The sequence below is a fragment of the Miscanthus floridulus genome, chromosome 8 (assembly GCF_019320115.1).
Source record: "Miscanthus floridulus cultivar M001 chromosome 8, ASM1932011v1, whole genome shotgun sequence".
Taxonomy (NCBI): domain Eukaryota; kingdom Viridiplantae; phylum Streptophyta; class Magnoliopsida; order Poales; family Poaceae; genus Miscanthus; species Miscanthus floridulus.
In genome coordinates this window covers 6,113,444-6,131,159 of record NC_089587.1, presented here as the reverse complement: position 1 = coordinate 6,131,159, position 17,716 = coordinate 6,113,444, and the positions used below count along the sequence as shown (strand labels likewise).

Genomic DNA, 17,716 nt, shown 5'->3' with positions numbered 1-17,716 from the left:
CGGCCAAGTATCGTGCGGTGGACGCCCTTGAGCTCGTCCACGATGATCTCTACAGGCCAATCATGGCAGCCACAAATGGTGGTCGGCGGTACTTCCTCCTGCTCGTGGATGATTATAGTCGCTACATGTGGCTACAACTCCTAACGAGCAAGGACGAAGCGGCGGTGGCGATCAAGAAGTTCAAGACGCGCGCGGAGGCGGAAAGTGGCAAGAAGCTACACGTGCTGAGGACTGATCGCGGCGGCGAATTCACTTTGGTGGAGTTCGCTGCGTACTGCGCGGATCAAGGTGTGGTGCGACACCACACCGCGCCGTATTCGCCACAACAGAATGGCGTGGTGGAGCGGTGGAACCAGACGGTGGTTGGCATGGCTCGATCCATGATGAAGGCCAAGAGCATACCGGCAAGGTTCTAGGGTGAGGCGGTGACCACGGTAGTGTTCATCCTCAACCGCGCACCCACCAAGGCCCTGAAGGGCAAGACACCATTCGAAGCTTGGTTTGGGCGCAAGCCGAGCGTGTCTTTCCTCCGGACATTCGGCTGCATCGGGAAGACGAAACCGGTCCTCACCAAGCTAGAGGACAGGAGCACACTGATGGTGTTCCTGGGCTACGCGGAGGGTACCAAGGCATACCGGCTCTACGACCCACGCGGAGGCAAGGTGGTTGTCTCGCACGACATCGTGTTCGACGAGAAGGTGGCCTAGGACTGGAACAGTCCGAGCACAGGGATAGCTGACGGCTTCACCAGCACCTTCAACGTCGAGCATTTGGTCATCCACAGGAGTGGAGATGCTAGAGAGGAGGTGCCGAACACTCCAGTGACAGAGACGAGCACTCCGGGAGGGATGCCGAGTACTCCAGGAGGGATGCCGAACACTCCGGGAAGGATGCCGAGCACTCTGGGAGGGATGGCGAGCACTCCAGGTGTTGTGTCGATCACTCCGGCGGAATAGGGAACTCCATCGACACCGATCGAGTTCGCCTCACCTCCAAGTGACATCATTGAGTTCGTGGATGCCTTCTACGAAGGTGAGGAGGTGCGGTTCCGCAGGCTGGACAACATCATCGGTGGCACAGGGCCCTCAAGCCTGGCGGGTATGCTGCTCAATGACCCAGAGCTGCTTCTCGTCAGTGCAGAGGAACCACCCACGTTTGCACTGGCTGAGCGCAATACACACTGGCGATGGGCGATGCTGGAGGAGATGAAGGCGATCGAGGAAAATGAGACTTGGGAGCTCATCGATCCACCTCCAGGATGCCGTCCGATCGGCCTAAAATGGGTGTACAAGGTCAAGCGGGACGAGCATGGCGCCATTGTCAAGCACAAGGCGTAACTCGTCGCCTGAGGCTTTGTCCAGCGTGAGGGCATCGACTTCGAGGAAGTCTTTGCGCCGGTAGCGCGCATGGAGTCCGTCCGACTGCTATTGGCCTTGGTAGCGGCGAATGACTGGCGCGTCCATCACTTGGACGTAAAATCGGCCTTCCTCAATGGTGAGCTGGTGGAGACAGTCTTCGTTAGACAACCTCCGAGTTTCGTCGTCAATGGAGCAGAGCATAGGTTGCTCCGACTACGCAAGGCGCTCTACGGGCTGCGGCAGGCCCCACGAGCGTGGAACGCCAAGCTTGATGCCACGCTGGGCGAGCTTGGGTTCATGAGGTGAGGAACCGAGCACGCGCTCTACACGCGGCGACGGGGGAAGGAGGAGCTCGTCGTCGGCGTGTATGTGGATGACTTGATCATCACCGGTGCGCGTGCAGAGGACATCGACAGCTTCAAGTGCGAGATGGTGGCTCGTTTTCGAATGAGCGATCTCGGCGCACTCTCCTACTACCTCGGCATCAAGGTGAGACAGGGGAAGGAGGCGCTCACGCTCGGTCAGAGTGCGTACGCCTCGAAGCTATTGGAGCGGAGCGGCATAGCTGAGTGCAAGTCGTGCGTGACTCTGATGGAGGAGCGACTGAAGCTGACAAAGGCCAGTACCGCAGTGAAGGTAGATGCAACACTCTACCGGAGCATCATCGGCGGTCTGTGCTACCTAGTCCACACGAGGCCAGACATTGCGTTTGCCGTGGACTATGTCAGCCGCTTCATGGAGGATCCTAGAGAGGATCACTGGGCTGCAGTGAAGCGGCTACTGCGCTACATCAAGGGGACGGTGGATCAGGGGATCGTCTTCCCCAAGACCGGTGGAAGTAGGCTGCAGCTGACTGTGTTCAACGATGCAGACATGACGGAGGACATCGACGGACGGCGGAGCACCTCTGGCGTGCTCGTTTTCCTCAGGTCGGCTCCAATCTCATGGAAGACGCTGAAACAGAAGGTGGCGGCGGCCACAGTGGCGTGCCAAGCTGTGTGGCTACGCCGGCTGCTGGGCGAGCTGACCGGTGTGGAAGGTCATCCACCAGTACTGATGGTAGACAACCAGCCCGCCATCGCCCTCGCGAAGAATTCGGTTCTCCACGACCGGAGCAAGCACATCAAAGTCAAGTTCCACTTCCTCAGGGACTGTGTCGATGGAGGGCAGATCATCATCGAGTTCGTCGAAACTGGTCGGCAACTCGCGGACGTCCTCACCAAGCCGCTCGGCCGTCTTCGACTCACGGAGCTGAAGAAGATGATCAGCATGGAGGAGGTTCTTGGGTTAGCAGCAGGATTAGGGAAAGAATTGTTAGATAATCTGTTGCATCCCTATATGAACACACGGCAGGGGAAGGCGACGCCGAAAAGGCTCCCTGCTGTGGTACTGTAGCCACAGCAGGGGCAGGCGTCGAATGGCTCTCCTGCCGCACCGTAGCCATAGCAGGGACAGGCGCCGAAGTTAGCCCTGCTGTCACATCTAGTCACTGTAGCAGCATGGCAGCTGTACTAGGACTAGATGGATAGAGTTGTATATATAGTTTGCCACTGCAACTCAGTAAAGAGAGCGAGTTCAGTTTTCTCATCTCCTCTGCAGAGCTCCGGCCAACGCTGGTGCTTGTGTTGTGTGTGTGCTCTGTTCTTCCTCCCTTCTTCTACCTGTAGCCATAGTGTGTGGTCGGACAACGGTAGTCATGGTCGGCAACGCTGGTGAGTGGTCGACTCACCCGTGTCGGTGATCCTATGGGAGCTGATGCCCTCCCAGAGACAACAGTCCGTGCCAGCTTGCCAAGACGGGAGACTTGTGGTGGGTTCTATGTCCTTGTAAGCGTATTGGTGGAAGCTGAAAGACTGCTTGAGCTTAAGAAGAGTGTTAGCCTGATCTGGACGGCATAGCGAAGGACCAGAGTGGTGAGTGAGGTTGCCATTAGGATGGACGCCGTAAGCGGCGAGTGGGTGGAGCTGTACTACAGAGAGCACTAATAATGCCCAACCAATCGAAGCCATATGTACGCTACTAAGCTAGTGCCTGGTAACAGAAGGATAGGAGAAAGATGTGATGCTTGGAGGGCTCCAAAGACGTGCATGCACTTATATATAATTTGCAGTGCATGCATGCCGTGATGATGGATCTTCATTGAGAGTTCATGTCAATTATATATATTTCCAAGTCTCCCTGGAAGTTAATCAGAGATTCGGAGATGAAGTTGATAGTCTTTTCCAAGTCGTCGTCACACATATAATAGTATCTGACTGCACACGGCATGTTGCAGTTGCACGCATTCATGTGTGATGGAGGTTTATTTGGACAATGCTATATATTTAGCTTTGAAAGCGCGTGAAATGGTCAGCACAAACGCCGTCTAAATTATTTCAGTAGCGAAAGTGTTCTGTATATGGAACTAGGTTAACTGTCCTGATGCACTACTGATTTCCATTTGAGACGGCGTTTATCGAACTGTAACCTTTCAGGGTTGCGGACTTGCGGTACCTTGGCTGCAAGTAAAAGTTTGGTCAGTTGGAAAGGAACGCTGCAAATTGAACATTCCCAGTATTTATTTTCGTGTGCCGTGGGCTGTAGGTCATTGCGACCTCGACGCTCCATTGTTTTTTCGATAGCTACCCGTCGGTCACTAGCTTTTTTTTCTTTTTAGAAAAATGAATAATTCCGGCGGCCACTAGCTGCAAGTCCACAGTTGATCGGTGGCTTACGTAAGGACTTACGTACAGACGATCGACGTCGCCAAAAAAGCAGATATTAATTCCCGCCAATACACAGATGACAGACCTCCCAGCGCTGATAGATAAAGGTATTGCTAGTTGCTACACTTATGAAGTAGCACTGCACGAGGGCATTGTAAGCAAATCAACATTACTATGATCTTTAGGTTTCGGCTGAAGGACCGACTGATTTAATTAGAAGTAAGAGAGATAAACACTACTACAGAGCACACGATCCTTTGCTGACTGACCCATCACTACAGGAAACCGGGACTTTGCCCAGTGCTCAAATCTTTGCCGAGTGCCAAATATCGGGCACTCGGCGAAACTTGGCACTTGGCAAATAGGGCTTTGCCGAGTGTCTAGCACTCGGCAAAATAAGGCACTCGGCAAAGCCAAACTTTGCCCAGTGCCAGACACTCGGCAAAGTTGGGCACTCGGCAAAGAGGCGCCCGAGGATAACGGTACCCAACGCCGTCCTCTTTGCCGAGTGCCTTCTGTTTGGCATTCGGCAAAATATTGGATTTGCCGAGTGCCTAGGATTAGCACTCGGCAAAATAATTTTTTTTTTTGGTTTTTTGCCACCAACTTTTTTTCTTAGATTTGTATTTGTACCATGAACAACATGTTCAAATTTGGCACAATTTCATTACTGTTTGCTATATTTCTTCACTTTATTTTGTTTTCTTGCAATTTTTCCGGAAAATGTAGGTTTGAACTGCAGGTGCATCGAATAATAGTTTTGATCCATTCCAAAAATGTTATTCTTGTTTGTTAGTGTCACTTTATGCTAAATCTAGGAACTGTCTCCAAATTTCGATCAACGTGCTCACGGGGCAACGTCGCGAACTTGCGTGCGAGTGGTTATTTAATTCTATAAAATTCAAACGAATCCCGAAAATCATGAAACTTGGCGAGATGTCGTGATATCACATGCATATGCGGTGGTAAAAATTTGAAAACGTTTGGAGGACGTCATCACGTATGGTGTTCACAAACCAGGACATCATCACATGTGATATCTGATATACGAGCTCAACTTTGAGCTTCGCGGAGGTCATAAGCCAGTCGTATTCAAATGCCATTGGTTCGATCCCAATGTCACGAGAAGAGCCCCTGAGATTGGACAAGTTGAAATTCGACAAGATTCCCTCTATCAAGGAGACGATGTCTATATTGTGGCTCAACAGGCCACGCAAGTTTATTATCTTCCATGGGCGTGCCAAAAAGATCCCACTCTTGAGGGTTGGTACCTTGCGCAGTTGGTATCACCGCATGGCAAAGTGCCTGTCCCAAACGATGAGGATTACAACTTTGACCCAAACACATATACAGGGGAGTTCTATCAACCCGAGGGGCTAGATGGCACGTTTGACATAGACATGTTTTCGCTAATGGGCATGGAAGTAGACAATGACATTGATGAGGACGATGGAGATGAGGACGATGGAGAAGAGGTGCAAACTGCCAAACACTTAGCACTGCTTGAGCGATTACGGTTTGGCGTTGCCATTGATGACAGCGATGGAGATGAGGCGGAAATGTTAGACAATATTGATAGTGATGACGACACTTATGATCCGGCCGCTGCCGATCCTGAAGATTATTTCTAATTCATGTAATACTATATTATTATTATTTTCTAGTTATGTTTCGTTCATTTTGCATCTCTATATTTGTCTATATTGTGCTAACTGGTTTACTCTTTGTATTTGCAGGCACTCGACAAAATGCCGGGCGGAAGGCGGACCCGGACCTGCAACTCGCTCTACGCGAGGATGACTCAGGAGGCGGAGGCGGAGGCGGAGGCGAGGAGCCGTCCGGCCCGCCGCCCCCGCGGCCATCCGAGGAGGGCGGTGCAGTCGTCTGCCGTCCCCCCGCCCGAGGAGGACCGGACGACGACCACTGACGACGAGGACCAGCAGCTGGCCCCCCAGACAGGAGGGGGTGACACTTCCTCTGGGGGGTGGCGGGGGGTTCCACTTCGAGCACCTCATCGGTACCGTACTTGCGCGGGTCATCGCAGCTCCCGGCGCGGCCGATCCCGTTTCAGAGGAGGCCGGTGATTCGTCCCAAGGGCGACAAGTAAGTATCCGTTCATTTTGCATCTCTTCTTGTTCATATGCTGAAAACCGAACTGCGGACTAACAATTCTTCTTACTGACTCCTGTAGGAACTGGGAACTTATGTCCGGGGGCGATCATCGGCAGTGCAATGGGATCCTCGGCGGCCTGATCCGCCTGCACTACCCTGGTTTGGTCACCCACGCCCAGGTTGAGTTGCCTCCCTGGACGTGGAACCACTTCAACTCCGCCGTGGACGCCGTGTACGGCACCGTACAGGAGCGGATCAGGCGTGAGTTCTGGGTGAGTCTACATCACACTACATTGCTCAATACTATGAATTCATTAGACGTTCTTGAAATAATGAAAGGACACATGATGTCTGTATGCAGGACTTCTTCACGTTGGAGGAGGGGCATGACCCCGCCTGGGTGACGAAGGTGCAGGACAGGGCATGCAGGGGCTGAGTCACGGACCTGTACTACGAGGCGAGGCTGCAGTGCCACATCAACCACTCGTGCGACGTCCTTGGTCGGTACCCGGGGAAGAGCGAGGCCAGGACCATGACACTCACCAGGGAGCAGTACCTCGCAGTAAGTTATAAAACATTGTTACTGACTCATTCCATGAAGAATAGGTAGCCTTCATTTTATATTCTAACATTTCTAATACTTGATGGCATGCAGATGTGTCCTTCTTGGTGCGCCACCCACAGAGACTGTTGGGCGGCCATCATGGACAAGTGGGTCTCCGATGAGTGGAGGGAGAGGCACGCCCTCCGTCGGGAGTGCCGCCTGCAGATGGGTGGGCCGACGCACCACCAAGGCAACCGGCCCCTCAGTTCGTACGCCCAGGCCTAGGTACACGCTATGCACTTATTTATTTATTTGTTCTAACGCTCAATTCTCATTACTTCTAATCGTCTTTGTGTTTTCCTCGCAGTCCCAGTCGCATGATGGCCAGGAATGCAACGAGTTCATGGCGTACGCCATGGCACACAAGGGCAAGGCGACAGCCTCGGACACCGTCTACAACCCGGAGGACGGGCCCGAGGCGTACATCAACACGAGCGTCCACAGCAAGCTCAACGACTATGCCTCGGCGGCCCGCGAGCGGCATGGGGAGGACTTCGACCCCGCCACCCAGCCCCTTGATACCGACCTCGTGATGAGGCTCGGAGGAGGGAAGCAGCATGGCCGGTACTGGATGGCCTCCAACATGGTCGACTCGACCTCTGTGCCCAACCTCGCCCAGATCCGAGCACAGAGCACGAGCTCCTCCGTCCCCATTCGACCTCAGCAGGCGAGCACACTGCAGCAGATGGCGGCACTCTAGGTTAGTTCTATTTCATTCGCCGTTCATTACTTTTACACATGTACCTTGCATTTGCATTGTTTAAACGTTGGTGATTGAATATTGCAGGCCACTGTGGAGAGGATGGAGGCCGAGAGGGAGGCCGAGAGGGTCGAGAGGGAGAGGGAGAGGGCCCAGAGGGAGGCCGAGAGGGCCGAGTGGGAGGTCCTGAGGGCCCAGAGGGCGGCCGAGGCGCAGAGGATGCAGGACATGTTCTCATTCATGTCGAGCCTCGGCACCACTCTCCCGGGTGTGGTGGTGCCCCAGTCGCTGCTCGCTCCAGTTGTGCCTCCTACTCCTCTGGCTCTAGGCACTCCGGTGAGTATATATATGTGGTTGATCAAGTCCTTTAGCTTGTGTAGATACTAATGAATTCAATTCTCCTTTGTGCAGCAACAGTCGTCGGGTTCGAACCCGACTCCTTCGCCTCAGCACACACACCTCGGCTGGACAGGTCCACCACCGCACGGAGGTGCCCCTTCAGGCTCCCATTGGGATCAGTGGCAGTAGGTGGTGCCCCTTCATGTTTTATTGACTTTTCTTGATCTAGGACTTGTGTTGGATGAAGACTTCTTAGATGTTGTCATGGATTTGCACATTGGATGTGCGTGTGATGGATTATGCAGGAGGATGTGCTTGTGATGGATGTTGGATGTGCTTGTGATGTATTATGGATGTATGTGATGGATTATGTATGCGTTTTGTGTGATGCTAAATGCCTGTGTGCTGTCTCATGTATTATATATGAGTTTTGCGTGTTTGCTTTCGAAGGAAAGCAACAAACAAAAAAATAGCAAATTTCCCAGCTTTGCCGAGTGTCAACACTGGGCAAAGAAGTCTTTGCCGAGTGCCAGGGGTGTGGCACTCGGCAAAGCTGGAAAAAAATGCTGTAAAAACAGCCACTTCCCCAGTTTTGCCGAGTGCCACAGCCTGGCACTCGGCAAAGAGGTCAATTTTGCCGAGTGCCAGGTGGTACCACTCGGCAAAGACTATTTTTAAAAAGATTTTTTTTAAAAAAAAATGGTTTCTTTGCCGAGTGCTGAGCCCTGGCTCTCGGCAAAAATTCAAATTTTGCCGAGTGCCAGTCCCTAGGCACTCGGCAAAGCCGGCGTCAAATGTTGACGGCAGTTATTTTTTTGCCGAGTGCGGGCTTGGCACTCGGCAAAGACTTTGCCGAGTGTCGATTTTTGGCACTCCGCAAAGAAATTTTTGCCGATAAAATCTTTGCCGATAGACCTTTGCCGAGTGCGGCACTCGGCAAAGCCTTTGCCGAGTGCTTGGCTGGCTTTGCCGAGTGCCCCCAACACTCGGCAAAGAGGGCGTCTGCAGTGGTGCATCACTGCCTGCAGTGGCGGGGCTGGCGAAACTCCACGCCTAGGGCTACTGTCCAAGTGCCTAAGCAATTTATATGGGACCAACAAACAACGGACACAATGTACAACAAACATTAGCAAGTGATAAAGAACCGAATTTGCAACCGCCACAGCACATAGTGCACTGCCCCTACCAGGAGATACTATGCTTGCATCAGCAATTACATTCTTCACAAAACAATGAATGATGCAAATGGAAATTTAGTCCTAGTTTATCCTTTCACGCTCAAACTTATTCAATACATATTTTCATAAGGTTTTAAAGAACCGAATTTCTAAATCAATGCGCTGGCTCCATTACTGTTGTTCATTACAAGACAAGATCACAAGAATTAGTATAGAAAACATAAAATACAAAAAAAAACAGTGAAATTTTAGGAGTTACAAATAGTATGGAGTGAGCTTTTGTAGGAGCTTCTACAGAAACTAGGTGTAAATTTATGAGCGAGCAAGTGAACCGTACCACTAAGATAATTTCCTTCAAGTCGCAGCTCAGTCAACTGAGTCAAATTAGCAATTGTACTTGGCATTCTGCCGAAAAGACCAATAAGAGGTAGTACCAGTGATTTCAGCTTCTTCATTGCACCAACTTCATGTGGTATTGGCCCAGAAAGTTGACAATCCACAATGGATAATATTTCCAGGTTGCTCATATTCCCAATTGCGGATGGTAGTTTCCCAAGTAAGTCACAACCTTCAATAGTGAAAAACTTCAAATTGCTAATACTGGCAACTGCTTTTAATGCTTGCGTTGTGAGGTCGCTATTGGAAATTGCTAGCTTTGTCAAGTTTTTGAGATTTCCAATGGAAGAAGGTATTGTCATGGAGAGGTCAGAGTCTTCGATGCTCAAGCTTCTCAGGTTTTTTATGCCTTCCGAGGACAGTTAACCTAGTTCCATATACAGAACACTTTCGCTACTGAAATAATTTAGACGGCGTTTGTGCTGACCATTTCACGCGCTTTCAAAGCTAAATGTATAGCATTGTCCAAATAAACCTCCATCACACATGAATGCGTGCAACTGCAACATGCCGTGTGCAGTCAGATACTATTATATGTGTGACGACGACTTGGAAAAGACTATCAACTTCATCTCCGAATCTCTGATTGACTTCCAGGGAGACTTGGAAATATATATAATTGACATGAACTCTCAATGAAGATCCATCGTCACGGCATGCATGCACTGCGAATATATAAGTGCATGCACGTCATTGGAGCCCCGAACAAAGATCATCTTTCTTCTATATCCTACTGTTACCAGCATAGTAGCATATGGCTTCCATTGGTTGGGCACTATTGGTGCTCTCTCTACTAGCTATAGTACAGCTCCACCCACTCGCCGCCTACGGCGTCCATCCTGATGATGGCAACCTCACCCACCAGTCCACCACTCTGCTCCTTCCCTATGCCATCCAGATCAGGCTAACGATCAGCTTAAACTCAAGCAGTCTTTCAGCTTCCACCCAAACGCCAGGTTCCCAGACGACCTGGAATCCACCACCACTCTTCCGTCTTGGCAAGCAGGCACGGACTGTTGTCTCTGGGAGGGCATCAGCTGCCGCAACTCCTGCTCGGGACATGTCGTCACTGCCCTCGACCTCGGTGGGTTTGGATTGAACAGTAATGGGATTCACCCAGGGCTGTTTAATCTCACCTCCCTTAGGGTCCTAGATCTGAACATGAACAACCTTAGGAACTATGACATCTCCTCACTTGGTTTCGAGAGACTCAATTTGCTTACATACCTCAACCTCTCCAGTTCAGGAATCAGCGGTGACGTACCTATTGGCATTAGCAACCTCACAAACCTTGTCTACTTGGATCTTATGCACTACTGATTTCCATTTGAGACGGCGTTTATCGAACTGTAACCTTTCAGGTTGCGGACTTGCGGTACCTTGGCTGCAAGTAAAAGTTTGGTCAGTTGGCAAGGAACGCTGCAAATTGAACATTCCCAGTATTTATTTTCGTGTGCCGTGGGCTGTAGGTCATTGCGACCTCGACGCTCCATTGTTTTTTCGATAGCTACCCGTCGGTCACTAGCTTTTTTTTCTTTTTAGAAAAATGAATAATTCCGGCGGCCACTAGCTGCAAGTCCACAGTTGATCGGTGGCTTACGTAAGGACTTACGTACAGACGATCGACGTCGCCAAAAAAGCAGATATTAATTCCCGCCAATACACAGATGACAGACCTCCCAGCGCTGATAGATAAAGGTATTGCTAGTTGCTACACTTATGAAGTAGCACTGCACGAGGGCATTGTAAGCAAATCAACATTACTATGATCTTTAGGTTTCGGTTGAAGGACCGACTGATTTAATTAGAAGTAATTGAGATAAACACTACTACAGAGCACACGATCCTTTGCTGACTGACCCATCACTGCCTGCAGTGGCGGAGCTGGCGAAACTCCACGCCTAGGGCTACTGTCCAAGTGCCTAAGCAATTTATATGGGACCAACAAACAACGGACACAATGTACAATTTAAAACATATTTTAATTCCACACGTATTAATTGTACACAACAAACATGATAAAAACATGATGTGATACAAAATAAGTAGCTAATTATAGATGACTATTTGGTTCATCCCTACCTATCATATATATCATCTACATTAGCAAGTGAACTGGAATCTATACATGAATGATTGATCATTTTGAATTAATAGAGAGTGCAACATAAAAATACAATTAACCAATGAACAAAATAATTTGATAATAGGGAACACAACATACTGGATAAATGGATAATAAATGGATTTCAATGTCTTGGCCCTTTTCATTATGTAATTCTAGAAGAAGTCTACAAATTGCAGAATAAATAATCCAGTTCAATTCAAATTTTAAAATAGAGATGATTAGACCACTAGTACAGAAAAGATTTCTAGAGGCGGTTAAAATGGGTTTTCATGGGTGGTTTGAAAAATCGCTACAATGCCATCGATTATAAAGATAGAACGTTTACAGCATCAGGCATTTAACCATCCCTGGAAAAGCAATTCTAGGGGTGGTTCTGTTAGGATATCCGCCCCTGAAAATGATATTCCGGCTCTAAAAATCAGTTTCAAACTTTTGGAATTTGAAATTTCCCACCATATTTGAAATCGCATTTTCAAACATCATCTCCATGAAGTCTTCTTCCTCTTCGTCATCTTCACAATCATCTTCCCCACCACAGCCTTCGCCACCACCACCTTCTGCAACGTCATCTCCCCGTACCATCATGCATCATGACAAGATGGCATCGTCATTTTCCCTTAATTCTGGTGCATTTGTAGCTTCCCGGTTGCTTGCTTCTGTACATCTCTCACCATGATGATCCCAAATTGTGTAGTTCTCTATGAAACCCCTTCTACTAAGTGTGATTTTATCGTATTTGGATCATGGCATACTGTACGGTTCCGATAGTCACAACATGGACAATATATATCCTTTGTCTGCTTAATCAAGGCGTGCCTTTTAGCATCTTCAATAAAACCATTCACATCTTGTATGTAGGAAGCTTCATGTATTCGTTTTGTGTACATCCATGACCTGCCCATATCTGGTCTTTGAAAAGAAAAAGGTATATTTGCATCAAGATATTATTCGCATATAAATGTTGAAGGAATTGTCTCTTTTTTTTACAAATGTTATATTATTCTAGACCTAGAGCTTAAAAATGATATAAAAAAGCTATGTACCAATAATGACAAAGTAAATATACAAATTAACTAGAGCTCATGTGAGCCAAGTAAGTTGGGCAAAAATGAGTCTAAATTGCTAGGAAAAAATAAAAAAAATCAAACATCATGCATGTATCTCTGGATCTACATGAGAACAAAAAATTAGTGAAAGAAATGTATAGGTAAAGTTTGAAAAGAGATTAGGGATGCCACAAGCTCACCTCTCAAACACTAGTACAGAAACAAGTTGTACTCCCGGTTGGGAAACCCCTTTAGTCTCGGTTTCCCAACCGGGAGCACGAATCCGGGACTAAAGGGCCCCTCCTTTAGTCCCGGTTTCTCGCCCGGGACTAAAGGGCCGGCCCATGTGGCCAGGCCGGGAGGCCTCTTTAGCCCCGGTTGGTATTACCAACCGGGACTAAAGGTTTTCTTTTTTGTTATAAATGTTATAATATGGTAGCTGTTGTTTGATTTTTTTTGTTATAATATGGCTGTTGTTTGGTTTATTGTTATAAATGTTAGATAAAAAGTTACGGTAGCTGTTTGGATTGCAGCCGCATGTTAGTCAAAGTGCCCCGTATACATTCTCACTAGGAAATGTTTGAATAATCATCACAAGCACACGAGAAGCTTAATAATGTTTACTAAAATAGTAGTACTAGAGCAATATACTATCAGCTTCTAGTTTTTACAAAATGAACAGCCAGCCACTACAAAATCAACAGCCGACCTTCCATTCTTTATGACGAGACAGTCCTTGCCTTCCATTCTTCGTGATCAGATAGTCAAAATAACACATGCAAATGTTCAAAAGAAAGATGAAATTAGTAATATAATAAACTAAAATAGCTTGGAATACAAATATACCGTATGAGCTAATTTTGTCAACAACAAAAAAATTCTAACACCACATGCCAAATCTAAAGATTTCCTATATATTAGTTAACAAAAAATTGTCTATTCGATAGCAATCTTGCCTAGATTAAAGAAACGAAGCACCTGCAATGATTTGTCCATGTATACTAAAGAAAGGAAGCACTAACTAGCAAGAACCAGATGGATTCACCGCATCTCTGCATGGATTTATTCTTACAAAAATAAATGGAAAGGGGAAAATGGCTTTGCACGCATCAATATGGATTATCAACCCAGGTGGAGTACCAATTGCTTTCTTCAGGTTTGCCATGAACGATGCCCAGTTGGCATTTGTTTCCTTATCAAAAATCCCATACGCAACTAGATACATCCAGTTGTGTCCATCAATTGCAGTTGCTGCAGCCAATTGTCCATTATATTTTCCAGTCAAGTGAGTAGAATCGACACCAAGATATGGCCGACACCCTGACAAAAAACCATCAACACATGCTCTAATGCACACAAACATCCTTGAGAAATGTATTTTGCCTTTGATTTTCTTGCAATCAATCTCAACAATGCTACCCGGGCATGTTTCTTCTAGAGCTGCTTTGAATCTCCATAACATTATGAAACTCTCCTCCCAAGTGCCATGAATATCATCCATTGCTGATTTTTCCCAGACCACACTTTAAAATATGGCAACTCAATATTGTAATGCTTTTCCAATCTTCTCTATAACTTCTTTGCGCTAAGAGTGGGATCTTCTTCAATAATTTGTTTTGCTCTTTGAGATATCCAGGCTGTAGAAGCTTGATGGCCTTTCACCGTTTCTGAACTAGGACAAGTGTGATCATCCAATTTTGAGAGTTTGACCACCTGCAAATAAATTTGATTATAAGCTACAGCTTGCAAAAAAAGTATCATTGTACAACGAATATTTGATTATAAGCTACAACTTGCAAAAAATGTATCATTGTACAATGAATATTTGATTATAAGCTATAAAGAAAGAATAATAACCATGAATGTGTCACCACCATGAAGTCTCTTTGCAAAAATTCTCCAATCGCAGTTAGGGTTCTTTTCCCTTATAATTTCCTCCGCGCGGGGGGTTCTTTTCGCTCGCTCGCTCCCTCCCGCCCACCTGCGCGCCGCTAGGGTTCGCCGCGCGCCGCCGGGGCTTCCCTCGTCCGCCGCCCACGCGCGGCGCCAGGCCGCCCGCCACCCCGCCCAGGCCTCCCCTGCCGCCCGCGCGGACACTCGCGTCGCCGGCGTGCCCCACGTGGCGTCGCGGCCAGGCCAAGCCGCGCCCCATTCCCCGCGCGGCCACGCCGCCCCAGTGCCCCACCCAATTGGCTGATTGGAGTTCTTTGCTTCAACTCAGAGCAGAGGTGATTAGAAATCAAATCCCTCCCTTTGTAATTTTGCAAGTCAAAGATCATGACATCATCGGTTGCTATCTAAGCTCATCTGAATGTTTTGTATTGTTCATCCAAATATTTTCTTGCCATGGGCATACCCTGCTCTCAATTTCTGGGTCCGCCACTGATTCCATGTCAGTATTATCTGATCTGTATGTATATGATCTATGTCTTGCTGGCTTGGCTGATCTATAGTGCATTCCTGTGTGATTTGGTTTGGAATCAAAGAATCTGTGAGCACCGATTGTAACTGACTGGCACTATTTCATGAGGTAATTGGTGTTATCCGAAAATCCTCAAGTCAAAATGAAGATATAAATGATTACTTGCCAGCATTTGGTTTTGGTGCCTGACGAGGTCTAGCTTTGGAGGATTTATTTGCTTTAATTTTGACTTTATGTCCTAGCAGATCAGTAATATTTGGGCTCCTAAGTAAACTGCTAACTCCTTGAATGAACCTAGGACTGGTCATAGTCCATTCGATTGACTCAGTAGTATCTCACATCCCACACATAGGGAGCCCTTCTTTTTACATACAAATAAAAGAAGGAAAATTATTAGGAACGACAGATATTAATCAGGAACATGCATCTGAAAGTTTAGCATCAGTGTCTTGGTGAGTTTTAGAATTCAGAGTTCAGTTACTCGGATTTGCACAATATTTCATTACTTGGGATGCTTGATTAGTATATTGACTTTACTTGTATCTTTCTAATTATTCGAAATATTTTTACTTATATAGTAGATGACGATCATGATTTCTGATATGTGTATAAACCAATATACTGAGAAATAATCTTTGATATCAATGTTATCAATTTCGCCACACCTAAATTTTTTTCCTTCCTCCGCCACTGGTCCATGTCCTCCATTAATAGCTTTATCTTGCGCCATATCTCATACTTGTTCTTGCTTTATCTACTGCAGGATGAGTCGCAAGAAGGTGGTTCGCCCTGAAGATGAGTCGGGTAATGGAGATGCTTCTCTGCCTCGCCCCAAGAGAGCGAAGCAGCCCACTACTAAGCCTCCACGCAACAAGCGCAAGGTGTCAGCAGGACGTGGCAAGAACTCCTTCCGCAAAGCAGCGGATGACTTGTACTTGCCCAATGTGGATGTCGAGTTGGTTCCTGTGACTGAGCAATTGTTCACCCATCCGGGCGATCGGCGTTTTATGGATGACGTTCATCTGCCTCGCCCTAAGGACTATTTTAGCAACCAAGGAGAGGTCTTTGGCAAAAGGTTTGAATGTCCATCTAAATCTCGAGATGCTGATTTTCGTGATCCTCGCTTTGGGACTATCTTTCAGCTGGACTACTATGATTCAGTGATCCTTTCCAAGAGTTGGCCAGTGGTTTTACAGAAGTACATTGATTGGGATCATTGTGTCAAATTGGGTGATCCTGAGATGACTAGAGCTCTTGAAATGTTGGAAAGGCGTAATTTCAAGAATCTCATGACCATGCAGTATCCATGGAGCAATGAGGTCATTGCACAGTTCTTTGCTACTGTTTGGTATGAGAAGGCCACAGCTGATCATTATGGTTATATGCATTTCTCCATTGAAGGTCAGCCCTATTATGTCTCTTATGCTCGCTTTGGCAAAATTCTTGGATTTGAGTTTGATGACATAGACAAACATCGGCTTAATTGCAACCCTCACCGTGACATTGATCTCTCTTTTGCTTACAATGAGGATGCTACTGCCGATGACTTCTACACTGTCAACAACATGAGAAAGGTTTATCGCTATTTTAATTTGTTGGTCCGGCAAACTTTGGTTCCCAAGATTGGTGGTGCTTCAGTGATTTTATCTTCTATGGGTCCCTTCTTGAAAGCTTTTCAGGAGGGTAATGAGGAGGATTTCAGTGCTTTTGGCTTCATTTATAGGCAGATTCAGTTGACATCTTGGGATCCTAAGAAGTCTTGTACTCATGCTCCCTATATCATGAAGATGATTGAGGTAGTCACTCAGAAGGAGTTCATCAAAGAAGTAAGCCATGAGCCTTATCGACCTGTGAGAATTAGTGAGACAGCAAAGAGGAGAGGCCACAAGCCCAGTCAACCTCGGCCTCAGTCTGTGCCTTTGCCTTCCTCCTGTGCCACAGCTGCAGCTTATCCTGAAGACGTCCAAGGTCTTCTCTTGCAGGGTATGCGCTCTGTGTTTGGGATGTCCATGGCCATCTATGAGGCCAACAGAGAGCACCACAGGTTTGTCCAGGAGGAGCTTCACCGCGCTGAGGTCCAGCGCAAGATGATTGCTGAGCACGAAGGTGTGACTTTGTCCCCAGTTCGTCCTCTACCTCCAGCACCTCAGCAGCCCGAATGGTGGAATTCGTTGTTTCAGCAGTCTTTTGTGCAGCCACAGCAGACACAGTTTGACACCAATGAGCAGCCACAGGCCTTGTCCCATGTTCAGCAGGGTGTTGGTGGCATCTCGTCCTCTAGATGGGCTTCCGCCACCTATGGTATAGCTGGTCACTTCTTCGGCCCTGCCTTCGACGTTCTCTACTCCGCCTCCTATCCTTCTACTTCCGGTGGACAGCAGCCAGGTGAGACCCAGGAGGATGACGGTGTCAACCCTTCTACTTCCGGTGGAGAGCAGCCCGGTGAGACCCAGGTGGATGACGGTGTCAACCCTTCTACTTCCGGTGGACAGCAACCCGCTGAGACCTAGGAGGATGACGGTGTCAACCACGATGAGTGAGGCGCACGTGTTCTTCAATGACATCTTTCTTTTTGGTGCTTGACGCCAGAGGGGGAGAAAATATATGTTTGCCTCATTTATCTATATGCTATTTATGTATGGACCTTGGACTTGTATCATGATCTATATCTCTTGTTGACTTCTATCTATATTTTGGGCTTGTATGACTATATATTGTGATGAACTAT

General features: G+C 47.7%; 2 protein-coding genes and 1 long non-coding RNA gene across 4 annotated transcripts; all 3 read left to right on the top strand.

Moving 5' to 3' along the window:
- Positions 1-1,949: 1,949 nt before the first annotated feature.
- LOC136468480 (secreted RxLR effector protein 161-like) lies at positions 1,950-3,791 on the top strand. The gene is made up of 2 exons (XM_066467042.1): positions 1,950-2,287; positions 3,767-3,791. Exons 1-2 carry the CDS (start codon positions 1,950-1,952, stop codon positions 3,789-3,791), a joined length of 363 nt encoding a protein of 120 aa, XP_066323139.1.
- Positions 3,792-5,791: 2,000 nt separating this feature from the next.
- LOC136470984 (uncharacterized) lies at positions 5,792-8,212 on the top strand. Of its 2 annotated transcripts, none has more exons than XR_010761890.1 (7): positions 5,792-6,166; positions 6,255-6,447; positions 6,537-6,737; positions 6,831-7,004; positions 7,087-7,479; positions 7,567-7,815; positions 7,897-8,212. It is a non-coding gene; the product is annotated as an uncharacterized lncRNA (long non-coding RNA). The 2 variants fall into 2 exon arrangements; XR_010761889.1 differs by having other exon boundaries at positions 7,891-8,212.
- A 7,540-nt stretch (positions 8,213-15,752) lies between these two features.
- On the top strand, positions 15,753-17,498 carry LOC136468479 (uncharacterized). The gene has a single exon (XM_066467041.1). It carries the CDS (start codon positions 15,753-15,755, stop codon positions 17,496-17,498), a length of 1,746 nt encoding a protein of 581 aa, XP_066323138.1.
- The last annotated feature ends 218 nt before the right edge of the window (positions 17,499-17,716 follow it).

Bases quoted from the DNA above. Each gene is read 5' to 3' on its own strand.
- LOC136468480 (XM_066467042.1), top strand. From the start codon at position 1,950: ATGGAGGAGCGACTGAAGCTGACAAAGGCCAGTACCGCAGTGAAGGTA. The intron at 2,288-3,766 runs GTCGGCTCCAAT...ATATGGAACTAG, and splicing joins GGCGTGCTCGTTTTCCTCAG to GTTAACTGTCCTGATGCACT.
- LOC136468479 (XM_066467041.1), top strand. From the start codon at position 15,753: ATGAGTCGCAAGAAGGTGGTTCGCCCTGAAGATGAGTCGGGTAATGGA.